At 37.8% G+C, this 26714-nt stretch overlaps 6 protein-coding genes across 8 annotated transcripts; 3 read left to right on the top strand and 3 right to left on the bottom strand.

The window, feature by feature from the left end:
- Positions 1 to 147: 147 nt before the first annotated feature.
- On the bottom strand, positions 148 to 3301 carry LOC18592088 (NAD(P)-binding Rossmann-fold superfamily protein). Its single transcript, XM_007018616.3, has 5 exons — positions 2924 to 3301; positions 2008 to 2350; positions 1431 to 1699; positions 1056 to 1252; positions 148 to 791 (listed from the first exon to the last, which is right to left on the bottom strand). The coding sequence occupies exons 1-5, from the start codon at positions 3111 to 3113 to the stop codon at positions 357 to 359; spliced, it is 1434 nt and encodes a 477-aa protein (XP_007018678.2). The 5' UTR covers positions 3114 to 3301; the 3' UTR covers positions 148 to 356.
- A 955-nt stretch (positions 3302 to 4256) lies between these two features.
- Positions 4257 to 5511, bottom strand: LOC18592089 (heavy metal-associated isoprenylated plant protein 20-like). The gene is made up of 3 exons (XM_018125622.2): positions 5231 to 5511; positions 4871 to 4943; positions 4257 to 4679 (listed from the first exon to the last, which is right to left on the bottom strand). Exons 1-3 carry the CDS (start codon positions 5234 to 5236, stop codon positions 4477 to 4479), a joined length of 282 nt encoding a protein of 93 aa, XP_017981111.1. The 5' UTR covers positions 5237 to 5511; the 3' UTR covers positions 4257 to 4476.
- A 2828-nt stretch (positions 5512 to 8339) lies between these two features.
- LOC18592092 (increased DNA methylation 3) lies at positions 8340 to 10091 on the top strand. Its single transcript, XM_088809042.1, has 2 exons — positions 8340 to 8850; positions 9853 to 10091. Exons 1-2 carry the CDS (start codon positions 8355 to 8357, stop codon positions 10089 to 10091), a joined length of 735 nt encoding a protein of 244 aa, XP_088665168.1. The 5' UTR covers positions 8340 to 8354.
- A 548-nt stretch (positions 10092 to 10639) lies between these two features.
- LOC108660409 (increased DNA methylation 3) lies at positions 10640 to 15783 on the top strand. 3 transcript variants are annotated; one of them, XM_088809187.1, is made up of 4 exons: positions 10675 to 10776; positions 12674 to 12713; positions 14808 to 14987; positions 15212 to 15783. In XM_088809187.1, the coding sequence occupies exons 3-4, from the start codon at positions 14852 to 14854 to the stop codon at positions 15487 to 15489; spliced, it is 414 nt and encodes a 137-aa protein (XP_088665313.1). In that variant the 5' UTR covers positions 10675 to 10776; positions 12674 to 12713; positions 14808 to 14851; the 3' UTR covers positions 15490 to 15783. The 3 variants fall into 3 exon arrangements, with proteins under 3 accessions (XP_088665312.1, XP_017980968.1, XP_088665313.1); XM_088809186.1 differs by lacking the exon at positions 12674 to 12713 and having other exon boundaries at positions 10640 to 10776; XM_018125479.2 differs by lacking the exon at positions 12674 to 12713 and having other exon boundaries at positions 10647 to 10776; positions 14811 to 14987.
- Positions 15784 to 16878: 1095 nt separating this feature from the next.
- On the top strand, positions 16879 to 19897 carry PHT1;9 (phosphate transporter 1;9). The gene is made up of 2 exons (XM_007018623.3): positions 16879 to 17827; positions 18722 to 19897. The coding sequence occupies exons 1-2, from the start codon at positions 17112 to 17114 to the stop codon at positions 19635 to 19637; spliced, it is 1632 nt and encodes a 543-aa protein (XP_007018685.2). The 5' UTR covers positions 16879 to 17111; the 3' UTR covers positions 19638 to 19897.
- Positions 19898 to 20279: 382 nt separating this feature from the next.
- Positions 20280 to 21862, bottom strand: LOC18592094 (cysteine protease XCP2-like). The gene is made up of 4 exons (XM_018126107.2): positions 21337 to 21862; positions 21008 to 21243; positions 20698 to 20838; positions 20280 to 20625 (listed from the first exon to the last, which is right to left on the bottom strand). Exons 1-4 carry the CDS (start codon positions 21806 to 21808, stop codon positions 20407 to 20409), a joined length of 1068 nt encoding a protein of 355 aa, XP_017981596.1. The 5' UTR covers positions 21809 to 21862; the 3' UTR covers positions 20280 to 20406.
- Between the last annotated feature and the right edge of the window lie 4852 nt (positions 21863 to 26714).

Raw genomic sequence — 26714 nt, forward strand, 5'->3', positions numbered from 1 at the left:
TTCAATGTTGAATGCTAATTTGTCACTATTGTCCTGTCCACTCAGCTTTCATATGCATTTCTGTAAGAGACATCATTGTTCCTATATCTGATTGCCATCCAAAATAATTAACCATGTTGCAGATGCAATCGAACAGCAATACAACACTTCCCCATCTCTCCCTCTATCTTGGAGAATTATAAAAAAATTTATTATTGCCCCACATTTCTGTACCATTACATGAAAAACTCCATTTTTAAGAAAATTTTTTACCCCAACTTGTTTAATTTTTCCCTTTCGTAACCACTTTCTCTACCAAGAATGAAGTATTTTACACCACTACTACACTAGAATAACACACAAAAGCAATGCTTACACTATTTTTTGGCTCTCTTCAGCAACAATCGTAATGAGGGAAACCCAAGAGCAAACGTCTGCCAGAACCATCCTCTCGCATTAACAGGATCCACTCTTTTTGCCAGGTACCATGCGTATAAGGCTTCTCCAACATGTGCTGCAGTAGCTAAGCAAAATGCGAGCCTTATTCCATACATTGACCGGAAGAGGAAAAGACCAATAGATCGAAGGAGTGGCACAGGTCCTATGGCCGGGAACCAACCACTAGCAAAAAGTAAAATCATTCCGATCACAACAAATCCCCATGCATATATTGTAGGTCCATCCAAACTTTTCTTTTTCCTATTCTGCCAGTATGCGATAGTTGCAGCCATGCCTTCACGAGCACTCACCATTGGAACATACCCAAGCTCACGCTGCGCTTTAAGGAATGAGAAGTAATGGGTAACACCAACCTGTCAACATGCATCAGGTTCATCAAACATGATGCTGTACTGGGAAATTGTGATACCAACTAAACTTCTTATTTATCATATTTCATAGAAAAAAAAAGAATTTATTTTACACCATTTGATGAAAGAAAAAATATAAGAAAACACCAACGTTTTTACTAAGCAAAATCAGAATATATCATTAAGTGTTTAGCCATGGTGCTTTCCTCCAGGTCCAACCAGGGAAAGGACTGCCAAGGGAAGGGTGGAACCAAATATTAAACAAACCTTATGTACTTCAGCAGGAAGAATGAAGGGCTCAGGAAGCCACCACCGATTCAAAAATGGATATAACATCGTGTATACAGCCCAGAAAATCTTTGCCAGAATAAGAGCATGGGAAACAGCAATCCAGGACTTTGGTAAGTCATAATCCAAACTTCTTAACAAGGGTTGGATGAATTCGAAGGTGTTGATTGGAGACCCTGCGAAAGCAGATACAATTATCTAAGAAAAGACCTTAGCATTGCACCTCGTGTCTTAAATCTTCAACTTCACCCCATAAATAGTCAAAATGGTTAAAATCGTTACAACATATAGTTCTGCATAATTTATGGGGGGAAAAAAGGAAAAGAAAACAATGAATTGATCACTATTGATTACCATCAGATATGAAGTATGGCTGCCCAGCTGCAACTGGCCCTTCTTGTCCAGGAATGTCATCTAAAAGTCCCATGCTTGCCAATAGTAGCGCAAGTACCAGGTTATCCACATAAACCCAGTCTGATTTCACATTAGCATCACCTATTTTGAATGGCACCAAACCCAACTTTGCCAGAGATACTATTCTTGGAAGGTGTCGCTCTTCACCTGGTCCATATATAGCAGCTGGACGAATCACACAGGTATAAAGACATTTTCCAATATTCTTCCTGTGCAGCAAAGAATTGTCCATGTAATTCATTCGTTGTTGTAAGCAGAAAATGGTGCAGAAAGCCACAGTCAGCAGCCAACTTCAGTATTCAAACTAGTTGGAACCAATGATCAATCTTAGATTATCCCCTTTACTAGAGTAGCTCTTGTCATTTAAGTATATTCCACATTCATATCAACTGATAACATCATATAAGTGTAAATTGTAAACTCAAAAAGATTTCTTGTACTATTTTATTCATGCCTAAATACAAGTTAGCTGAAAAGATTATGAGACTTGAGAATTCTTGATGTTTAATTTACTTACTTAAAAGGGCGACCATTGTACTTAAGAACCAGCTGTTCAGCAATTGATTTACTTCGCCCATAGGGATCAACGTGATCATCAATAGGGAAATAGGGCAAGGCTTCATTGCCATTCACAATCTCCTTTCCCCCAAACACAACATTATATGTGCTGACATAAACAAGCCTTCTGATCCCAAATTCCAGGCAAGCCTCCAAGACATGGCAAGTTCCATTAATATTGACCTCATCAACACGAGCAAACTGAAGCATTTCTTTCCCTGACATGCCATATGAAGCCAGGTGGAAAACGCAATCGGCACCACGGAGAGCATTATGAACATCTTTTTTCAGGACAAGATCGCCTGTTGTAACACAATTTGAGGCAGGTAAGGACCTAAAACAAGAAATCTATTTAAAATGGATTGAAGGCACACTTGACATAGGTAACTCCTGGTATCCCAAAACTGGAAATTTAAGGTCTACCCCAAAGATATACGGCATCCAGCATCGTATAAACTTTACGCCTAGAATGTTTCAATCTAAGCTAGTTTGAAAACCTTATAGCATATTTATAATTACAGGAAAGCGAGCAACTCAGTAATTAAAAAAAAATTAGAGCAAATTCCAGTAGGAGTAGTGAAGTTTTCAAACTGAATGAAGCCTCATCGACTATGGAACAAAAAAGTCCAAGCTTTACTAAACGAACAATCAAGGAGTGGCAACCCTGAGTTGAGGTTAAGTTTCTCTTCAGTGTCAAAAAGCTAATGGTTACAGAACTAGGAAATTTCGAGCTAAAATCATCCATTTCACGGATCTATGATAGAAAATTTATCCCCTTTTCTTCTTTTCTTTCTTTCTTTTTTTTTTTTTTTTTTTGTCAAGAGGGTTGTAGAAGCGGATGCAAAATTAGAAGGCAATTAGAGGAAAAGGCGAACCTTGGATGCAGCGGACGCCATGGTTGGTGAGGTTGCCGGACCAAGGAGAACGAGGTTGTAGGTCAAAGGAGCGAACCTGGCGAGCACCTCGCCGCAGCAGCTCCAAGCACAGAGCTGAGCCCACGAACCCCAGCCCACCCGTCACCACGAACGTGTTTCCTTCGATGCCTTCATTTTCGCTCAGGTGCATTTTCTTTCCTTCTATCAATTTTTAGTTTCTACGTTTTTCTTCCCGGATGCCGGGGGCGGGCACGCAGGCTCAGGAGTCAGGATGCGGGATGGGGATGGTTTCTTAGTGGTCCTTGACTAATACCTATAGCATCGAGCGGACCGATCGAGGGGTTCAGCTCTGCGTAAATTACATAATTTGACATCAAAGTTCCAATTTTTCCAAACCAAATGCTCCAAGACCTTTATTTTTTTTTTCTATCAATTTTTCTCGTCAAAGGCACTCATTTCTTCTTTTTATTCTTATACTTATTATTAACCCTTTGACATTAAAGTTCAATTAAAATATAATATTTAAAAAAATTTTAAGCTATTTAATTTTTTAAAAAAATAATTAAAAAATTTAAATAAATTTTTATTCTTTGAATACGTTTAATTAAATTTTTATATTTTTATTTGAATTAAGTGAATTTTTATAAGTAAAAGTTAACTAATAAATGTCTTTTGTTATTTAATATCAAGTTGATGTAACATACTAATATATTATAATCAATAATAACATGTTATATTGACATAATCATAAAATAATTTTTATTTTTCATATCAAATGTCATATCAAGATTGCATAAACATAAAATAATAAAATAATATTTTTTATTTTTAATAATTAATTAACTGTTAATTATAATAATTTATTTATTTTAAAATTAAAATACATAAATTTAATTAAGTAAGATTAAAAAATAAAAATTATATTACATTTTCTAAAATAATTCAAAAACTAAAACTAACTCAGTCTTGTATCCTCTTTATCTAAATCTTTTTCGGGATAATTGCAATATATATATATATATATATATATATATTTATCCACAAGAAACAGACCAGCTGCTATAAAAGGCGACAAACTACTTGTTGCAGAACAGACAAGACAAAAAACAGTCCAACAAACATGGGCGGAATCTAAAATTTTATCCTTGTTAACACTCAATGTCATTCTCCTTGTTAGCTAAGAAAATGTCAAGCACTACCAGGCCATCTAGATATTCTTTTGTTTGGTAATGTTCATTCTTTGCATATAAGGGTAATGTGGGGAACAGAATCTAGTCTAGCTGTAAAGTGTAATACTTCTGAAGACAAGTTTGCCAAGGTACAAAATTTAGGAGTTTCCAATTTCACTCTATCATGTAGTATATCAAGAACTATCATCACTGAACAAGTGAGTCTTCCTCTGTAAAAGAAAGAAAAAGGGGAAGAAGTTGATGAAAAACGAAAACACAAACCACAACCTTGGTATGTAATGTAATTTGATGTGATCCCACGAAGGGAAAGAAAGGGAAAAAGGAAAAAAAAAAACAGGAGAAATTGAAACAACAAGAGGTAGCCTAGTAGAAGTTGAAGTTGTTGAATCTGAAACTGCCATAACTTGCGGTGGCGACGGTATAAGCATTAAGAAGCTCATTGTGAGCGGACCAAAAGTCTGCTTTTAAACCACCTCTCCTGATGGCTTTGAGTACTTTGTTCCGGTGTGCATATCCTGTGACCACCACCTTGTGACTGTTGGCATCCACTTCTACTTTCTCTATCCCTGCCCATCGACATGCAACAGGGATCAATTAAGACAAATTAAGATTGCATCAACGTGTTTTTAACAGGCAAGTATTCGGCCTGAATCAGAGACAACATTTTTTCTTTGTTTGGTCGAGAATCAAGTAGATTTAACCAAGAAAAAGACTAAAAATTTGCTTGCTCCATAACATATAGCAACCCAGAAGTTACCTTTCAGCTTTGAGAGGCATTTTCTGAGTCTTTTCTCATGCAAGCCAACCATCTCCACCTTCAATTCGACGGTCTGCAGAACAGAACCATATCACACGCATGACATAACTTATTGGAAAACGAATATGCAAATGGACACCTACATAGAGAAGAGAGCTTCCTAGGATTCTGCTTTCAGATTGCTATAACCCGTTCTAAATGATCAAGGAACATCTAATATTCCATAAAACTTGAGACAATTTCAGCTTATTTTCGTAGACCAAAATCAGAATTATTTAATTGAGGGATAGTCTCACAATGTTACAAGAAAAAGAAAAAGAAAACATTACCAAGGGAAAGCAAAAGAAAATAATATTCTACCTCCATCAACAACTCTGCTTTCTCGAAGATTTATTGATGATTGCAGCAATGATGTGAAGGGAGTAGTAGAAAAGAAACAAAAACAATGGTTTATAACAAACAACTGGAATGATGAGCCGAGAATGAATGAAACAAATGGAGAATGTCAGGTTATATATATATATAGCAGAGGGGACAGATAAAAAGATCGAATATAAACATTAAAGTGGGGCTTTGAGGTCTTGGGTCTGCTACTAGAACCAGCAATGATCTGCTTTGGTTTGCTTTTTGGAAAGAGATGCAAATAGCCGGCAGAGAAAACCAGATAACAAGAAAACGGTTACATCAAGAGAGGGGCTTTTGCGTATGACCTGGGAGCTCGAGCTTCAAGAATCAAGACTCCAAAGACTCCCCTCCGCCCAAAGCAACGTGAGTCTCAAGCATTTGAAATGATTGGGTTTGACGGGTCCAACTAATCTTTTCTTTGTTTGGATTGTCTTTTTAGGAAAACAAGCTGACATTGCCCACTTATGCCAACAGTTTGGTTCTGATCTTCTGAAGTGGGTCCAAAGCAGATAAATCTTGTATCTTAAACATCTCGCAAATCTGCATAGCATTTTATATGTTCAAGATAAAGTGTATTCGTTTCTTATCACGTACCTCTCCTCATATATCATTGTAAGTTGCTGAGTGGAAAAAAGTAAAAGAGCGAAAAAGAAAAGGAGAACAAAAACTTGCTCGGCTTCAAGGGGAAAAGGAAACGAAAAAAAATTATACAGCAAGTTTGGTATTTCCAGGGAAGTGTAGCTTTGCGTAGTATACTTATCTGCTAAAATTTTTCTAGTATCTGCTTAAAGGGCAAGGCAGTTAGTCTTACGATATTGCCCAGCATGCATGCACCCTGGCCTGGTTACAAGCAATGGTTTATGGTGAGGGTTTGCAGGACCAATTATGTCTCTATTTGACTGCTCACTTTGCAGTGATGGTGCCATCGTTGAAACTTTAAATCCTGATCATGAGTCAGAACTTACTGTTGTTGAGTTAAGTTGTTTCCAACATTATATGTGTAAGCTTTATATTAAAACAGTGTATCAGCATGATTTCAGCAGCTTGAACTCGTGGGTTCTCCCAGATACAACAAAAAAGCAAATTAAGAGATGGATAGATGGAGCCCGTAAAGATTCAAACCAAGATGCTTGGGGACAAATGCATTGGAATCTGGAATATCTCTCGAATTTCCATCAGAGTGTTTTTATCGAGAATCATCACATCTTTGATCTGTCAGATTTGGTCATAGGTTGCCCAGCTTTTTTGAATCGTTTTAGGCCATTTGGTCACAGCATTTTCCTTTTCTTCTTGTTACTCTCTCTCATCATCTCATTTCTTGAATAGAGTCCTTAGCTTTGAGAAGAAGCTAGTATACTAGTATTTGTATTTTTATTAAGATAAGAAAAGCATACATATGGACCTGGAAATAGTATCCAATTATGATTATACTAGTAACATGAAGAAGGCGTTTAAAACACGAATGGATTGAGAATTGGAGATTGAGGGCGGGGGGTGCATTTCGGAATTGATAGTAAAGCAGGTTGAGATGAGGGGAAAATTCTCATAGCGACAGACATTATCCTGCTGCATGCAATAGGAGTTCATATTACTACCAAAAAGAAAAACAAAACAGATAAAAAAAAGTTTCAACACAATACCAGGACAAAGTATTCTATCAACCAATTGCAGTGAAAAGTTGGTGGTAAATTTCTTATAAGCATTAATTGAAGTGCCAAATACTTAGATTAGATGTTCAATTTAAAGAGGTTGATGGGCCAAAACTGGCCCAAGAAGTAGGAGAAGAAAGATAAGGTGGGGCGGCGGTTGGGGCCGTCAAGGCAATGCTTACCATTTTTGAGTATGGTGGGGACAAGAAGTAGTTTCTTGGAGAGCCTGCATTTCTGTGACCCCAGACTCCTGAGCCCACAACGCTCTCCACTGCCCTGTGCCTGTTTTACAACGTTGTCAGAGTGGAAGCTGCTTTCACCACATTCTCCCCTTCTAATCAAATATTAACGTCAATCTCTTCACTCTCTTATTTCCACATTTGGATGAGGTAATCATTACAACTTACAACTACCGCTGCCCCCCGTATATGCTTTGTTTCTTAATTTTCCTTTCAAATTTAGGGCTTTCTTTCCATGGCATCAGTATGATGCTTCCTCAATGCTTGGTATCCTGTCTAACTGTTGACTATTAGTTTAAAAATTTGAACTTTCCCCAAGCTGTTCATTTTGGTAATACTATCATCTAAGTGATAATGCTTAAGCTTTGTGTTACTTTAGTTGCAATGCAATGTTATGCTTTCTGAGGAGGAGTGATGAGTATTAGACTTTATTTTACCTTGCAATAAGAATACATTTTCTAATACGTTTGCTTATAATAAGAATGAGCTCCATGGAATGCTTTATCTGTACCTGCCTTTTGTTGGAGTGAAATAGAAGGGAATGACGTCGAGGACTGTAATATTGAATTCTTGGGAAAGAAACTGAATAGCTTGTATGAGCTTTCATCTTTATACAACTAAATACATTGATGTTATACATTTATTGTGTAACAATTAAATAGGCTGATGTTATAACCAACTTCACTTGTGTAGGTATTTTCTGAGATGGCTTTGGTTCTGGGAGAAGTTAAGCTTGGTAGCATGAATTTCCACGGGAAACATAATCACCCCAAGGTACTTACTGGAATGCCATCTAGTGATCAGCATTTTTTGCTTAACTTCATCATGAGCACTTACTTGGGCCCTGATGTCTACTCTGATAACCCAAGGCATTCAGCTTTACAAAGATTGGCCGAAGTTTAGTCACCGTATACTTCAAACAATCTGGGTCCTTCATTTATTAGCATTTCTCAGTTGGAGAGTTTGTACTACTATGTCCTGAGGCATGCTCATCCCGGGTTGGTTCTAGAACCAAACATGCCGCATTCATATCTACAAGGCAACTTACATTTGTCAAGCTCAGAGTTATTAGAGGACTTACGCCAGTTCACAAGTTTTTTCCCACTAGATATTCATGAACATAAAAGATACTCAGTAAATGATCAGATCATCAAAGGAATTGTTCTTATTGATGATCCAGTTACATCTCACATGAGGGAAGATGTTGAAAGGTTCAAATATTTATCTGGTGTAGCTGATTTGAAGATTGACAAAATCAAATCTTTGTCATATGAACATGGCTATCAGAAAAGCAAAGATGATCAGAACAGCATGATAAACAGTGAGGAGAGAATTGTTGGATATATTACCAACGGAACCGGTAATGCATCAGAAAAGTTTCAAGAAAACAATATGAGAAGGTACCAGTTGAACTCTCTGCCAATGTCAGCTTTCCCCCCTGTCATGTCCATGTTAAAACATCTCGGTGAAGGAGCATTCAAGAGAACCTGTAAAAGGGATGGACCTGCCTTGATGCCCCTCATAACTGTTCCAAATGTGGACCAATGTTTTTCAGATGCATCCATTATCTTAAATGGGACTGCTAAAATGGGGATAGCTGGACCACCTATTGGTGTTTTAGACATTGGTGTCAGCAAAGTTGCATACTTCTTCGGAGTTGCTCTGCCTGGAGTTAGGAAGGATTATTGTATATTTCTCTTCTTTCTAGTCCTTTTTTTTTAGGTTCTAAAACATGCTGGTATGTTCATAGTAGGAATGCTCCTTATAAGACTAAAACATTATGGCACCTCCTTGTACTTAAGGTGATATCAATTTATGTCAAGGATAAGAACAAGGTAAGGGAGCCCACATTTCCTTAATAAGATTATCTTACTGGTGCCAGGCTGTAAAGTTGCCCACTGTATCGTAAGAGTCATTATTTTCACCATTTATTTAGGGACCTTGATGATCAATTTGAGGTTTTGAACATATAGTGGTCATTGCTCAAAGGTGAGCTTCAGCCTTCTGAGTTTCCCTCAAATACCCAGCAAGTTAACAATGGGCAAGCACATTCTGATCCGTAATGATAAACAGAATAAGTAATGGGCAAGCATATTCTGATCACTATAAAGTAATTTTTTCATTTTTAGAAGCAGAAACTGGAATGTTGTGATCTTGAAGCTTACAGTTCATATAATTGTCTAAATCATTGGAATTCATATTGCTGCGTCTCTTTGATCAGCAGTGTGTATACACTGATCTTGAGACTGCCACTCATTTGAGTGCAATTTTTCTGTGGTTTGATGCCTTCTTTATCTAATACCCTATCCTCTCTCTTGCTGATCAAGAAAAAGAAAATATGAAAATAAAACAGTGTGGCTGACATTTGTTTGTGGATTCCATGTCTGGGTATTTGACACAAACATGTGCAGAAAACATTCATAAGGAAATTCATGATGCTTAGTTTCAGTTTTTGCCTTCAAGTTTTTAGCAAATCCTGATTTTGGGAATGGAACTGTGAGAATCTCTCTCCTTAGGTTGTGTATGAATGAAAGCTTGTGATATTGTCCTGAAAATTCTAGTCTAGCCACTGTCTCGGCTTACGAACCTTTTGTTAAAAGGATCATGCAGTAGCATTGCTGTTTTCTTCACTAGATATAGCATGATCTTTTTGAATACATTAACAAATTCATTATGTTTGTTTTTATAGGCGAATTCAGTTGTGAGATTGAGTCCAACGGTAAGGTTCATCTCCAAGGATCAACCTCTGGTGGAGGGACTATTAAGAAACGATCCCGTGTGTTCCATATGACATTCAAGCAATTGTGCCGGGCTGGACCCTTTACACTTTCGTTCAGCCTGCCAGGACCCGTTGATCCAAGACTATTCTCACCAAACTTCAGACCCAATGGCATTTTTGAAGCTGTTGTGATTAAACACGAGTCTTAGTACACGGCGCTTGAAGAGTTAAAATATGCAGGTAGTTCAAGAATTGGTGAAGGCGGAGTGTAGTTATTTCCTGAAGAATTTTGCCTTGTACCATTTACTCATTCAATCGCCATGTATGTGTATTTTGCTAACATGATTTTTTTTTATTTGAAAAGCATATTTTGCTAACATGATATCTCTAACTGAAGGGGAAAATGAAAGTTTCTTTATCAGTTTGTGCAGTTTCTCTGTTAAATCTCTTGACATAGAAAGAAAAATTGCCTGGTTAATGACACTATTGGCGGTAGCCGTGCAATGACTAGTAATGAAGTGGGTCGCCGGAAAGACAAGAAAGTCAACAACCACCTGGAAGTGGTGGTGGTGAACTTGAAAATAACAGTGGGTGCAGGCTGAGAAACATTAAAACTTAAGCTTTTAACACTTTACATATGTCGGAGTTCGGATGAGGGGTGAAACCGTCATTGAGACATGCAAGAAATGATAAAGTCAAAGTAGAGGTGGGGCCGCACTTTTGACGTGGAGATCCTAGTCGGATGTGTTTTCCTAATGCTGCTACTAGTTAATATTTAGGTGGTAACCACAAGTGCAAAGCGCGAAGCAATTGATTCGAGAGGAGAGGACTCTACCGCAGCTAGCCGAAGGGCCGCCGAGCGCCTCCTCATCCTTTCTTCCTCCGCTCATAAAGGTACCATTTTTTGGATTCATTTTTGTTTCTGTTTTCTTTTTGGGGTTGTTCATACTTGATACTCGAGAGTTCATTGTAAATCTGTGCGCTTCTGGTAGCATCGAAATACCATGTTTATCTGTATTTGGTTTATACAGCACCACCACCAATTCACCATGCATATGCTCCTCTCTGCTTGGATTTTCTATCTGTTTCTGTTGTTATGAATTGATATTCCAAAGCGTTACCTTGTTTGATATCCAATCGATTTACAATTAAACCCAACCGCCACCCCACCCCCAAAATCTTATGTTTTCTGTGTCTGCCCGTCTGCAGCTCATGTTAGGCACGCACCCTCATCGGCACTTGTTTGCCACTAAATATTAATCGTATCGTGTTACCCTTCTTGCACTCAAATCGCTCTGGTTCTAGTCTTCTTCTTCTTTCGTCTTCATGCACCAGCAACCACGCTTATCCCTTCAGTCTGCCTCTTTTATTAGGTTAATGCTGATTTCGTCAATATTTTCTCAAATCTCCTTGAGTTCCTTCCCAAATCGCCTTACGGCTTTTCTTAGTCGTGCATTGTTCCAAGTTTGATAAAATTCCTAGAATTTTGTTTATTGATTTGTATGGTTTTCTCCTTTTGTTCTTGCATACTAGTTTTTCCAATAAGAAAGGGGTAATGCATGCATGGCATCATCATTTGGATCTTTACATGCCAATGTTTGTCCTTGACACAACAGCACCTGCTTATAAGCAATTGATGTGTTCTGTCTTTCAAGATCAAACCTTTTCATAGTACTTTGGAATCTGTTTACTCTTCTCATATGCTTATATAGGATTACCTTCAGCATAGTTCACTCACAAAGCTTGCCATATTATTAAACTTGAGAATTTTGGAAACCTTTGTTACATCAAATATGGATTTGATTTGTCTTTTTTTTCCCCTCAATTATGTGAAAAATGCTTTAAAATCAAATGACAGCTGGAGGATAGTTGACCTTTTCCCATAACGGAAACTCTTAAATAATTTGACTTATGCTTTTTCATATTCTGCGGCGAGCAGTTATGTTAGGCACGCACTCTTATCGGCACCTGTTTGCCACTAACTATTAACTGTATTGTGTTACCCTTCTTGTGCTCAAATCGTTTGGGCTCTAGTCTTCTTGCTTCTTTCATCCTTTCAAACATGCACCAGCACCACGCTTATCTCTTCAGTCTGCCTCTCTTATTACGTTAAAGCTGATTCCATCACTATTTTATCAAATCTCTTTGAGTTCCTTCCAAAATTGCCCTATGCCTTTTCTCAATCATGTATTGTTCTAAGTTTGATAAAATTCCTAGAATTTTATTTATTGATTCTTATGGTTTTCTCCCTTTGTTCTTGCATACTACTTTTTCCAATAAGAAAGGGACAATGCATGCATGGCATCATTATTTGGATCTTTACATGCCAATTTTTGGCCTTGGACACAACAGCATCTGCTTCTAAGCAATTGATATGTTCTGTCTTTCAAGATCAAGCCTTTTCGTAGTATTTTTGAATCTGTTTACTCTTCTCAAATGCTTATATAGGATTATCTTCGGCATGATTCACTTATAAAGCTTGCCATATTATTAAACTTGAAAATTTTGGAAACCTTTGTTACATCAAATATGGATATGATTCGTCTTTTTTTTTCCCTCAATTATGTGGAAAATGCTTTAAAATCAAATGACAGCTGGAGGATAGTTGACCTTTTCTCATAACGGAAACTCTTAAATAATTTGGCTTATGCTTTTTCATATCATGCGGCGAGTAGTTATGTTGAACTTTTTTCTATCTTGTATTTAATAATATACCATAATATATTAATTTGCAATTTGTGAATATCACTGCATTAATTCATTACCTGTGGAACGGGATGGATGACATTAGAGGAAATCTTGCAGTTTCTCAATTCTCACATGAGTTAAACGTGAGATAACTTTCTCTTTTTGCTTTCAATATGTATATGTGTGTGCTCACATGCGTCTCAGCATGTCTATCCTATTAAATATGGGTTACTCTGATCGCGGTGGGTGCAGGTAGGCTAGCTCCTGGTTGTGCTGGGCCTTCTTTTGTCTTCTATACCATGCATTTTCTTGATCTAACTAGATTTAAAGCAGTTTATTGCTGTTGTTGATGTAATATGATGCTCTTGGAGCCAAATTTCTTCTTAAAGTTTAATGGTCTGATCATTGTCAAAATGTGTTTGTCTTAGTTGCTGAAGGTATTTGAGTCTTCATTCTTCTATAAATTTCTTCCCTTTGTGAGGGCATGAGTTGGAAAGATACCTATTAAAAGTTTTGCTAGAAAATAATCTGAGAGTGATCAAGTGGCTCGAGAATCATACAAGTTCAACTAGAGTTGATTGACATTGAAAGGAAGGCATGTCTAATTGAGGCAATGATGCAGCAAGCAAAAGCATTAGAAGAGTTGACAATATATCCTCTTTTCCATTATTGGACTTGGATATGATGCCTCTTTTCTATTGTTGGACTTGGATACCTTTTTAGTATGGTATACAATATCACATTTAACTTTATGTTTATATTTGTTTGCCATTTTTAGATGTGTTTATGACGATTTTTAATTACATCAACTTTATTTTGAATTTTAAATTTTAATGCATATTTTTCTTATAAATTTTGAATGGAATTGTGGATGTCAATTGATAATTTAGTCATCACCGACACAATTTGGTAAAACTTTCCCACAAAATTTTTTATTGATAAATATATTTTATGTGACAGATTATTCTATTAATAACAGAATGTAATAAATTAGTGACAGATTTTTGTTAGTGACGGAATCAAGTAATTCACAAACATAAGTTGTAACAAATTTAGTGACATAGTGTCTGAATAGTGACAAAAATTTGTGACAGAATCAGTGATAATTGTCTTGTGCGATAGGAATTTGTGATAGAAAACAGTGACAAGATTCTTACATTGTAACATATACCAGTGACAGAACCAGTGACAACATTATTGACGGAACCAGTGACAACTTTATCACATTGTGACAAATACTAGTGATGGAGTTAGTGACAAATTAGATTTCGAGACATAATGTTGTGACAAAATGAGTTACAGTATTTTACAACTGTGACAGAATATTGTGATAGATTTAGTGATCGTTTTCTTAAATCTATGACAGAATGGACGGGCAGTTGCCCGGATTGACAAAAACTTGTGACCAAAATTACATTAATTTGTGATAGTAAATCCGTTACTAAGTAGTGATGGATTTGAAAAAATTTGTGATAGAAGTATCAATGAGGCGACTTACAGTGTGGGAAAATTTCCGTCACTAATTTCTATTTGTGACGGATTTTGGCCTTTCTATGATGGTTTCTTCTGTCACAGAAATCAATTTTTCTGGTAGTGATATAAGTTAATAGTTCTCTATGAGTTGGTTATGTTTCCATGCTTGAACTAGGTCCCAATTTAGATGTTATAGATGTAGATTTTCTGTTGTATCTTTTACCATGTTTTTCTAGTATTCAGTCAGGATATTGCTTTTCTGACATTCTGGTGAAATGATTTTGTTCTGATTTTGGACTAATCTGCCATCATTTTCCTTTGTACTATGACATCCGTATTCTTATTTCATTCAATTAAGATTTTGTGTGACATCCTTACAGTTTTTGGAGCCAGTTTTTATACTATAGGAGTTTGAGGATGATGCATGACTGAATTTACTAAATTACATTCTCTTTTGGTCATGATGAGCCAGTTTTGTCATTAATGACAATATTTTTGCATGACCGAAGTAACTTTTACTACGACTTGATAGTTCATAAAAAAATCAAGAGCATTTATGCACTATCTGAGATACCCTAAATTACCTCTATATTTAGATTTTTCAATTTTTTGGTCATATATTTGTGGATGTGGCAACTGGTATCTGGATGCATGAGAAGCGCAGATGTGCACGCACAAGCACACATCTAGAAGTCAGTTACTTTATTTGGCTGTATTATCTGCTTGACTGAATGTGTAACGTGTGTTGTGTATCGTGGAATCAGTAGACAGATCTTGTGGTTGACGTGTATAAAAGGACGTTGATATCATGGGTGTACCTGTTGTAACAACTGAATCTGCAAAAGAATGTGATGGTGGACCAGCTATTGGTGTTATTGAGCTTGGTGTCACTCCAAGCGCCTTCCTTTTCCGAGTTGCATTGCCTGGTATCAGGAATGATCTAAGTAAGTTTTCTATCTTTAACTATGTATAATAATGGCATGTAAAACGCAGTGCAGTGAAGTAGCTGTTTAGTACTTTTCCTAGAACTACTATTGACGTCGTTAGGGTAATTGCTCTGAAAAAAACACAATCAAAATTGCCATGTGGTATGAACCCTTGCAATCCTGTTGACAAAGTTATAATGAAGATAAGTAGATGACTGAAGTATGTAATGCTTGTCCACCAGGTAAGGTGCAATGTGAGGTCCAATGTGATGGAAAGGTTCTTATACAGGGTATTGTAACAGAAGGCACTGGACTGACACAACAATCAGTGAGCATATGCCAGACGAAAGTTCAGCAAATGTCCTCTCCTGGGCCGTTCACCATTTCCTTTAATCTGCCTGGACCAGTTGATCCCCGATTATTTTCTCCTAGGTTCCGTCGTGATGGCATTCTGGAAGGGGTGGCTGTGAGATTCATTAGGCCAAGTGATCCAGCCAATGGCTGGTCCCTACCTTTTTGAGATCTTTGGAAAAACCTGTTTTTCTGAAAGTGGTTGCCGTCTTCTTTTTCTTCTTCTTCTTCTATATAGATTGATGGATTGAAACAGGCTGCTGTTTTAAAATGTGAACTGTACTGTCAAACGCAGAATTTTCATATCAGCTGATCGATTGGCCAATTGCTCTACTTGAACAAGCTAGAAATGATTTTCGGGGCTTGACTGTGTAGTGCTGCCAACTAAAAACACCGGGCAAGTCTTAGCCCAAAATGCTACTCATCAAGGTTGATCATTGATGTGAATTTATGATTATCATTATATTTGGCCTACAGGGGGAGGGAATTGAGCATTGGACTTCCCCAAGAGCGTTAATCAGTTGCCTCAAATTGCTAACATTTGTTTTGTGCAATCAACCATCACCTCCTCTGTTGGACCGAGGAACTATGTTTGAAGTTTCTAGGGGGGGCCGAGGCTTGTGGAAATTTGCTTCCAGGTTGCTATTTCGTAGTCAAATCCGGAAGAAACTAACGGTATTGGCGGGGCCAATTGATTGTGTTCTGTCCCTTGTAATCTTGCATTTAACTTCTTGATTTGTCCTTTCTGCTTGGAATGGTGAGGCTGATCTTAGTTCAGCTTCAGCCACTCGCAAGGTGGACAACCACTGGCCTACGTTCGTGCCTCGTGGGCTCTAGCTTCAAGACAAATGGAGTGGGACTTATTTCTTGCTTGGACTCGTATTCAAAACGGAATTCGGATTCCCAAATCCCTGTTTTCACTAAGAAAGCAAAGACAATTCAACCAATGTAACCGAACCAGTAGAAATCAAACTTCGCTAGACTCAGCTTGGCTGTCCTCTCCCACCCAATCATATTGAGAGTTGTACTTGGCTAACATTAAAATTGAGAGTGATGCCAATCCAGGCTCGACCCCTAAGCCACGGTCTAAATTTCGGGTCCACCGTCAGAATATTCAAAGTTCTTCATTACCTCAAATGCCTACATCGGTTTTTATTACGTTTCATTTCACATCAAACATTTGATAGGTATGTTTAATTAATTATTTCTCGTCAATTTAAATTAAATTAATTCCATCATTGATGTATACAAAAATAGTAATTTATTTGATTTAATACTTTAGTGAAATATAATATTCTTAATCTAAAGGGAAAAGTAGTCTTGTAAATAACCACTACTTACAAATATGTTAAATTGTTGAACTATTTAATGTTGAGAAAAAAAAAATATTTATATTATAAGTGTTCTAAGTTTAGTTAATTATGCAGCGTGTCACCATGAGAAAGAACAAAAAAATATATATTAACCTTGGAGCGAGCAGACATAAGTACTTACAACAGCAAACATACATCAAGCAATGTCCGACCTTTAGCTGTTTAAACTCTTCACCAAACAAAAACAATTAATAATAAGCAAAAATTCCCATGAGTTTAACTGATTCGCATCTTTTGGAATAATCATGACTTGAATTCATCAACGCTAGTCAGCAGCCACCCATGGATCACATCAACTCCTTTCCGCACGAAACCACTAAGCAATTACTCTTTTCGGAGTTGTATATGGTCCTGGCAATTATATAGCAAACATTAATTCCTCTCTTCTATCGCTCTATAGCTTTTCCAATAATCAGGAATGGCGTTGAAAGTCCTGTCTGCCCTCGATGCAGCAAAAATCCAGCTGTACCACTTCAAAGCAATCATCGTCGCAGGCATGGGACTCTTCACCGACGCCTACGACCTCTTCTGCATCCCTCCCATCATCAAGCTCATCGGAAGAATATACTACGATCAAACATCAGGAGTGCGCTCGGAGGGGATACAAGACAAGAACAAGACTACCCCAACTGTTGTCGTCTCTGCCCTGGTGGCTATAGCTCTTCTCGGGACCGTGATCGGTCAATTGGTGTTTGGCAGGCTCGGCGATCGGATAGGACGGCGCCGCATGTACGGGCTGTCACTGACCATCATGGTGCTCAGCTCCATTGCTTGCGGCTTTTCCATATGCAGGACCAGAAACTGCGTTCTGGTGAGTTTGGGGTTTTTCAGGTTCTTGCTTGGAGTAGGGATTGGAGGGGACTACCCCTTGTCAGCAACCATCATGTCGGAGTTTGCTAATAAGAAGACGCGCGGCGCCTTTATAGCGGCTGTCTTCTCGATGCAGGGGTTCGGGATTTTGGCGAGCTCCATAGTGACGATTGTGGTCTGTAAGATATTTGAAGCTGCATCGGATGTGTCGCATGGTCACACTCCGGAGGAGGCCGATATCGCGTGGAGGCTCATACTCATGGTGGGTGCAATTCCAGCGGCCATGACGTATTATTGGCGTATGATGATGCCCGAGACCGCCAGGTTTACTACTAAATTATACTGCATCTAATCTTTTTTACTATTCTGATTTTGATTTTTAAGTCCAGTTTTCAATTTCTTGCACCACCACTACTCGTCATGAGAAATTTAAAGTTTGTTTTATATGAGTTGGGTTTTCGTGGGTTGTTGGCTTTTCACTTAAAAAAGAAGAAGAATACTAGAATCCCTGCTGGTTAGGATCCATCAGGGCAAATGCCAAATCCTAACATTGGCCAATGACTATATCGGCCAATCGGGTTACTTGCTATAATTTACTGCTGGGTTAGAAGTATCAGAATTCGATTCTTTTAGTTTTATTACCAGGCCTAAATTTCAACCATTATGCCACTACTAGGTAGGAAGATATCATGAACCAAGAACAAACAACTAGCTAGCCAGTAAGACGTCAACAGAAGATTTAGTGGAGCAAGACTCAGAACAGAAAATTATTAAAATAAGATCAAATCAAAATGTATTGTTTCCAAAATATTTTAGTCAAGTTTTTTGCGTTTGCATGTTTTAAATGGTCAAGTTAGTTGAAGGGTTAGGTGGAGGGGAGCAGTGTTTGGGCGGAAGAGAACTTTGATAATATGAACAGACCAATTATGCACATATAGAAAGCTTTCTACCGAAACGGATGACTTTACTTTTTAATTCTATGCCAACTATTGCCAAACCTTTCTATATTATGAAATGGAAGGAAGAAAATTAAATGCTTTTTCAGTCCGAAAGAGGCGTCGGTAAACTTTGAAATTTTAGACAGAAATAGCATGGAAAGGCAAGCGTCAGAATTGATAACGTACTGTTCTTGCATGATTTACATGTAGCTAAAGATAACACATTTGAAATTGATTATCTTCTTTTTTTTTTCCTTTGTCGTTTACGTGATTTTCCTAGATATACAGCTCTCGTGGAACAAAATGTTCTACAGGCAGCCATTGACATGAAGAAAGTGTTAGACGTCCCGATGAGTCAAATTGCAGAAGACTCCCCATTGCCATCAAATCCTCCATCCTATCCTCTTCTCTCCAAACGATTCTTCCGTCGCCACGGCCGTGATCTCTTCTCTTGTGCCGCATCCTGGTTTCTTGTTGATGTTGTCTTTTACAGTAGCAACCTCTTCCAATCTCAGATTTATCATCGCTTTGTAAAAGACGGCAATGGTTTGAACGGGTATGAGCTCGCTTTTAAAGTTGCTCGATTCCAAGCAATTCTTGCAATCTGCTCTACAATTCCAGGTTATTGGGTCACCGTAAATTTCATTGATCGCATTGGAAGAGTCAAAATCCAAATGATAGGCTTTTTCTTCATGGCAATGGTTTATTTCGCAATTGGTATCCCCTACAAATACTACTGGAGTGAAAACATAGGTGTTGGATTCATGGCCCTCTATGCGCTCAGTTTCTTCTTCTCTAATTTTGGACCAAACACCACCACTTTTATAGTCCCTGCTGAATTATTTCCGGCAGGATTTAGATCAACCTGCCATGGCATTTCCGGGGCCGTGGGGAAGGTCGGCGCCATCATCGGGACAGTTGGCTTTTTGTGGGCTTCGCAGAATCAAAACAGTGATGGCAAGCCAAGCCCCCTGAGAATGACTGTGGCATTAGTGTTCTTAGGTGCGGTGTGTCTCGTTGGATTGGCGGTGACTTATTTCTTCACACGGGAAACCATGGGAAGGTCCCTCGAGGACAATGAGAACGAAGATGAGTCTAGCGGCGAACAATATATCCTGGGTGGCCTCACCGGCACTGCAAGTTTGCGGAGGCATTCCTCCTTCTCGTCTCTTAACAATGAAACCACTGTTGCCTGATGACGGCTATGCCTAGCTCGACATTGAATTAAAGCTTCTCTTTTCAATGTGTTCCTTTTCGAGAGTTCATGTCTTGTTGTACATGTTACAGAGAAAATACATATGCTTTATAGGTCAGGATTTTTAGATTGGCAAACCCACGGAATCGCTTCTCATTCACCGAAATGAAATCCCTTGTGTCATATATGCCAAGCTTGAAACTTTGTTACCTTTCCTATTCCATAGGTAATGTAAATTTGTCACATAGTATTTTTGTTTTATACTTATTTTTCTCACATACTAAGCATGTATTATTAACATGTTATCAATACTCCCTTGCGAATTCTGATAAACGCATGTACTTGCACCACTCCACTAATTAATATATTTTCAGTTTCTTTGGTTTAAAGATTAATCTCACAAAGCTACTTTGAAAGCAAAATATAATCAAGTTTTCAAAATTTCAAACTTCACCATCAATTTATAGACTAATAATTTTAAAATTAATTCTTATCCAAATAAAGAAAGAAAACATGTTTAAAAATGTAATGCAATCCCAATGAGACACGATCAGATAAAATTACTCTGTATTGTCTAATGTAAGTAAAAAATCTAAGAAAATAAGATGAAGGAAATTTACCTTTAATCAAGGTAGCGTATGTTTAAAGGCAATCAAAATATTTATCAGCAAAATATGGGAAAAAAAATAAGAAAGAAAGGAAAAGAGAACGTCATTATATACTTAATATAACAATATTAATACCGAAATCAACATAGGGAGCCTTTAATTTCACTTCTTTTTGATAGGATAAGAAGCCATTTTGTTGATTCCGCAAAGCCCTTCAAGCTTTTTAGTGTTCCTCTTCATCCTTATGTAGCCCTTCTCACCCCATCTTGGTCCCCACGAGTTCTTGACTATTATGTAATCCAAGCCCCTGCTGGTTGACCCATACCCAACAGCTGCCACTCCATGGTCCACTTGGGTTCCACAATGCCCGTCAAAAACTCCCTGATTAAGTAAAGGGATTAAAACATTGGTCGTCCAATGGAACTGGAAATCAGCTAGTGTTTGTTGACTTACCCCGCTATAGAATTGGAAGTCTCTACCAGAAGCCTGAATGGCCACGCTCACAGGCTGGTTTGCAAGTGCCTTCAGCAGACTCTCCTCGTTGTTCTTTGGTACGTCCCGATACCCACTGATGGTTACAAGGTTCGATTGTTCCTGGAAGAGAGAAAATAAGTTTCAGACTGTATACGGGCCATCTGCCTTACTGCTCTTTGAAATTTGAACAGGCTGGCTACATCAATACAAGCATAAATCTTTCTGCTATAATTAAGTTGATTACTAATTTCTAGGCCTAAATTGGTTATGGGATTTGTAAGAATTTAACCTTTCTCATCTCGCAAGTGCCTTCCTCCATGATATAAGGGTAGTCGTCTTCCCTGTGAAGTCCACCATTGGCGATAATGTAGGCAAATGCATTGTCCATCAGGCCTCCATTGCACCCATTGTTGTAGGTAGTATCACAATCAATCAGCTCTTGCTCGGAGAGTGAAGTCAAATTTCCCGTAACAATCTGGTTTATACCCTCCACTGCAGCGACAGTTGAAAATGCCCAGCAACTACCTGCATTTGATTTACTCAAAAATCCAACAGTAATTATACAAATACACTTGCGCATGTTTTTGTATTAAAGAGAGTGCAGTGCATGAGGCTTACCACATGATCCTTGGTTCTTGACGCGAGTAACAGCTCCTTTCTTTCTCCAATCCACAGACTTTGGCAAATCCATAACTTCCCTATAAGTAAACTCTTCATCAGACTCGCTCCTTCCACTTATTCTACTCAAGTCGACTTTCAGGCCCAGATACATCTTTTTAAACTCTTCATGGCTCAAATCTGCGAACTCATTCAGTCCAAGCCAGTAGTTACTGATCTTCTTATTAGTCTCATCGATGTGCATTAGGTTATCCTTAAAAATATCAAACCTATGCAACTTTTCCTCGATGCTCTCGTAAACCTTTTTATGTTTTGACATCCACGACTCAAATAGGTCGATGAGCTTGTCCGTGGATGTCAAATCATCTGGCGAATAGCCCAAGATTGAAAAATCATGAGCTAAAGCTGAACATGCAAAGAGACACAAAGAAAAGGATACCAGGAAGATCTTAGAAATTGAGGAGAATGCCATTTTCAGCTAGGACTTTTGTTACTTCCTAAAACAGATTCATATAGTATTGAAGACGAAGGGCCAGATATGGATGGTTTATACAGGTTATGATTCATGTATTGCTTCCAAGTAAGGTTGTTGGGAATGGTCCTGCATCATTCTTAATCTTTAAGGTTGGTTTTTAAGCTGGCGTTGACTCCAAGTTTATGATCTATTCCCTTGATCACTTTTGTTCGGTGGTACAGTACTGGTATATATTATCAAACTTACTTAAACAATTCTTCATTCGTAGCCTTTTGTCATGAGCTTGGACATCAACTGGAAACTTAACCTATTAATTAGAGAGGTAATCGTCTTTCTATATGTTCATCATGACACCTTAACGCAGAGGTGGAAGTTTCTTAACCGAAGCCAAGAGGAGATAAAGTTAGATTCTTATACAGAGGCATAGGGAATTGGACATAATTTAATAAAAAATCTCAAACGTGGGTACTCACCAACGTAGCTTTCGAATACATTTTGGAGAAACAAACTCATTATCGAATCAAAGGTAAACACGTACGTACCTTGCAGCATGTGAGAACTCTTTGGATATTTGATCATATGTATGCTTTAATTTGTTAGCAAATACCAATAGAGTGGTTAATTAATTTTCTTTTTGACTTGGCCTTTACATTTTTCCTTTTCACCATTCATTCATTGTCGGGGGTAGGTGAGAAGACCGAGTTGCAGTGAATAACATCAATACCTAGTCAAGTCACCAAATCGTAATTAGAAATGAGATTACGGTAAATTCATGCCACCCGCAAACTGGCAGCGACTTACCTACCCATCATGTGCTAATTCCCCAGCAAAACTACTTTTATCATTTTACAGAACCAACTTTCCTGATTTAATTGTTTAATAAGAAATTTTCATAAAGCGTTTCAACTTTCACGGCAGCCACATATAGGGAAAGAGATAACCATGATGTGTAACACTAACAGGTAGCCTAATCATATAATTTAAGAGGTGCTGAGGCCTCTTTCACGTTGTCGCTTTGGTCAGTGCAATTTGCAGAAAAACCTGTTAACAGCCTAAGCATCAATCAAAAAGTAGAAAGATGGGTTTAAAAAGATAAAGTAGAGAGAGCACCTTGTCAGCAGAAAGTAAGCTTGAGTAGTACGGACGTCACAATAACAGTTTAGGAATCATTGTGCTATTAGAGTATCGTCCCCCCAAGATGTATTTCTGCAAAATTTGGGTGAACAAATTCATCAAATTTATCAGTATCTCTTTTAATAATTAAATATATTGATATTAGCGCTTTTTCCCTGTTTAGTTAACATTGAAATCAGCTTTGGTACCTTCCCTGTGGTGCTACAATTCCTACCTCCTTTTTAGGAAAACTGAACAGTTCTCACGAGTTGTCTGCATGCGACTCTATGAGCCTATCAATCCACATGGTACATGCATTGGGGTATGCAAACTTTTTTATCTTAAATTTCAATATTTTTTATTTCAAAATCTCTCGTCCAAACGCATCCCTTTAAAATGCCTTCCGAATTCCTTTGAATCTTAGATTCATTATACTTTAGATTTAGATGAAGAGAAAATAAGAACAAAAGCCTGGGGATTAACTGCAGAGAAAGGGAGGGAGGGGTGGATGTTGGATGCCATTTTATTCTACCATTGCCCCTATAATTTTACAAAGGTCAGCCTGCAGAAGTAGGGTCCTCAGAGAAATATAAAACGACAAGCGAGGGAGAGAGAGAGAGAGAGAGAGAGAGAATGGGTCTGGGTCCAGACTCTAGACCGTCCAGTCCAAAGGGCGGTGATGGGTCTGGGTCTGGTCCCTACTTTTGAAAAAAAAATCAACTAAAAGCAAAAGTGCGGTGCCCGTCTAAAAGTCCCACGTGTATTCTGCAGAGACTGCGGTTTGGGACATTTGCGTTTGGCTTGGCTTGTTAGTTCCTACGTCCTAGTTTCACTGCACACGTGCGCTTTTACATCTACATCTGTGTTTATAAGGGCCAGCGTTCTACATCACTTATGTTCTTGCTCCGGGATTTCTTCTTTGTGTAAGTTATTAAATCCCTTTGTTTTCAAAGGTTGAGTCATGTATGATTTTGATCTTTACAATTTAAAATTTATTTATTGATACTTATATTTTTAATATTATAACTTGAAAATGATTTGACCGTTATTTCATTATTGATATCACATAACAATTGACATATCAATTAATTAATATGTACGATATTGTTTTGTTAGAATTTTTCTTTATAAGTTTAATGCACCTATATAATCCTTATATAGATTACAGACACAATAAAATTAAACAAATATTTTTTAACAAATCAATTTTGAACTCATTAATTGACATGTGAGTGGTGACATTTAACAAAAAATATTAAGCGAATGATTTTTTTTTTGTTATAAAATTGTAAGTATAAATATCAATAAATAATTTTTTAAATTGCAAGGACAAAAATGATACCTGACTCAAACGTTGAGGGCTATGAGCATGATTTACTATTATATTTGTATACTTTTAGTTTTGGATTTTTTTTTCATTTTTGTTTATTTACTGTCCCCTCTTTAAACTATTTCAAATCAAAATACACATTAACGTTTTTTACTTTTGATTATTGGTCAAAGCATAGAAGGGGCCAGGGCCAGGGCCAGGGCCTTAGACTGTAGACTTTAGACTTTAAGACTCGCTAGAGTTTTAATTCTTCTTGTTCGCTTTTATTGTGACTTTGACTGTATTATGTTTGAGAGGAAAATGCAACTTGGTACATACTTTGGATTCCATTATAATTATTTCACTGATTTCATTTATTTTTTGGCAACCAACATATTTAAAAAAAAAAAAAAAAAAACCACGAAAGAATCACAGGTCCCCCCAGACCCTGTTCAATAATTCATATGTTGCAAATTCCAAATATTGAATGAAAATGTACGGATATGGGGAAAAAAGATAAAGTGGGGTTTTAGCCCTATTGCATTGGCAGAAAAGGGTAGGTCTATGATTGAGAGATGGGAATGCATTCGGTATACTGCAAAGAGGTAAAAGAGCCGCTCTTGAATTGAATAAGTAATAATGAGACTGCCTTTTTTCTACCTTGACATGTCCTTCTCCTTAGTCTCTTCCTGCGTTGAGGCCGGTGCTACTGCTGCACCTGCCTGCACCTGCACGTACGTCCTTACTCACTGACCATTTCATTGATTTATTGTCATCTTATCTTATACATAAACTTACATTTTATATACTATATATCCAAAGGAACAACCACAAAATAAAAAGAGGTGGGGAACTGCCTGTGTCCTCCATCCATCGTCTTGTAATTTTGTCATTGTCAAGATCCATCTTAATTGTAAGTCCAGTATTTACTTCATGAAAAATGTTTGCATAGAATTGATTGGGATAAACCAAGGCAAAAGAAATACAAAATGAGTATTTTGTAATCAAATATCTTATATTATCTTATCTGATTAAATAAGAATAAAATATCTTATAATCGAATTTGAATAAAATTTAAATAATATTAGCCTCACATATTCAAGTAATCATCTCAATTCGGGTCTTGCAATGCATTGTTTGAAGAGAAAGAGATGGAGGGAGTAAAGCAGAGGAAATCAAGAAAGTAATTAATTTGTTAATGCATTGGCTTACTTGTTTAAGGCCGTTGCAAAGAATTTATTGCATGGAGGCTATTTATGTAGTTAAGCGGAGTAACCAATAGCACTGCCAAAACCCCGGCACGGCAGGCTGCAGCGGCGCCTAGCTAATATAAAAATAAAAACTGTATCCGTATGGATGGACTCCATAAATCGGTGGGCCAAGCTCACTGGGCCACTCCTTTTGCTTGGTGGGCCACTTGAGTAGAATGGGGCTGTGAATTTTTTTTGTTTTGCGTTCCTTGTTTTCCTGCATCCTGTATCCTGTATCCTGTTCTTTCCCCCCACGAGGGGAAGCGCATACAGAGACGCTATGCAAAAAGGTACTCAATAATCAGAGCTAGAAAGAGAGGAGAGAGAGAAAGAGAGAGCCCCTAACAGTAAGGAAAGGAAAAAGAAAACACATTGAAAAGCATAGCTACAATTACGGACCTAGGGGTTGCAGCAGTTCGTAGCTAGGCTTATGTAAAATAAACATTTTTTTACGTGCATGATCTGAGAGAGAGATAGAGAGAGGGTAATCTGAACAGAAAATATATTACTTACTACTATATACGTGCAGGAGATCCTGGCTGTTGTTATCTTTTACTTGGGTGAGTCACTAAGATCTAGACGCTTAGTTGCTACAGCATATAGAGGGAGAAAGACAGCAGCAGCGGGGCAGCGGCAGCCTACGACACGCTTTTAATTACCTGATCATGCTACACGTGCAACGCCGACATTTGAAGAGCTGCCCCTTTAATGCCCCCCACCCCCCGCCCTTAAATCATCAGCCTGATCAGCTCATTACTCCGTTACGGAGAACATGGATTCCAGGATGCTCCATCTGATCTTAAGTACGGAGAACAAGGTTAGTTTATCCACTTCACTTGACTTGGAACAGTTAATGACGTTGTATCTTCCTAAATGTTTGAGTTTAACCTTGTTAAACTCAAACAAAATTACAAAGCTTGGGGTTATTTGTATAAATTAATTCACCAAATGATCAGTCGGAGTAGTATTTTATTTTGGTCTGCACCATGACGTGGACATTGATCTCCGCTAGATCTCTAACCTGCCTTTCCTTTACCACAGCCCAGTGTAAAACCAAAAGATCTTACATCGCGGAGCACAACACACGCCATTACCAAAGATATGACAGACTAGGAAAGAGAGCTTTGAAACTTGTAAGTGTGGCAGCAAGCTTTCCCACTTAATTATAGAGATTAAGAGAAGGATAGTCAACATTAATTGCCAATGGCCTTTCACAACTTAAAAACTAAAA

Source organism: Theobroma cacao, chromosome 8 (genome assembly GCF_053813885.1).
Source record: "Theobroma cacao isolate CCN51 chromosome 8, ASM5381388v1, whole genome shotgun sequence".
NCBI lineage: Eukaryota > Viridiplantae > Streptophyta > Magnoliopsida > Malvales > Malvaceae > Theobroma > Theobroma cacao.

Coding starts and splice junctions, on each gene's coding strand:
- LOC108660409 (XM_088809186.1), top strand. CDS start 14,852: ATGGGTGTACCTGTTGTAACAACTGAATCTGCAAAAGAATGTGATGGT. Junction 14,988..15,211: donor TGGTATCAGGAATGATCTAA/GTAAGTTTTCTA, acceptor CTTGTCCACCAG/GTAAGGTGCAATGTGAGGTC.
- LOC18592088 (XM_007018616.3), bottom strand. CDS start 3,113: ATGCACCTGAGCGAAAATGAAGGCATCGAAGGAAACACGTTCGTGGTG. Junction 1,700..2,007: donor TACAATGGTCGCCCTTTTAA/GTAAGTAAATTA, acceptor TTTGCTGCACAG/GAAGAATATTGGAAAATGTC. Junction 1,253..1,430: donor GCCATACTTCATATCTGATG/GTAATCAATAGT, acceptor CTGCTTTCGCAG/GGTCTCCAATCAACACCTTC.
- LOC18592092 (XM_088809042.1), top strand. CDS start 8,355: ATGAGGGAAGATGTTGAAAGGTTCAAATATTTATCTGGTGTAGCTGAT. Junction 8,851..9,852: donor TGGAGTTAGGAAGGATTATT/GTATATTTCTCT, acceptor TTGTTTTTATAG/GCGAATTCAGTTGTGAGATT.
- LOC18592089 (XM_018125622.2), bottom strand. Junction 4,680..4,870: donor ATGCCTCTCAAAGCTGAAAG/GTAACTTCTGGG, acceptor GTCGATGGGCAG/GGATAGAGAAAGTAGAAGTG.
- LOC18592094 (XM_018126107.2), bottom strand. CDS start 21,808: ATGGCATTCTCCTCAATTTCTAAGATCTTCCTGGTATCCTTTTCTTTG. Junction 21,244..21,336: donor CAAGAACCAAGGATCATGTG/GTAAGCCTCATG, acceptor AATCAAATGCAG/GTAGTTGCTGGGCATTTTCA. Junction 20,839..21,007: donor GCACTTGCGAGATGAGAAAG/GTTAAATTCTTA, acceptor TCTCTCTTCCAG/GAACAATCGAACCTTGTAAC.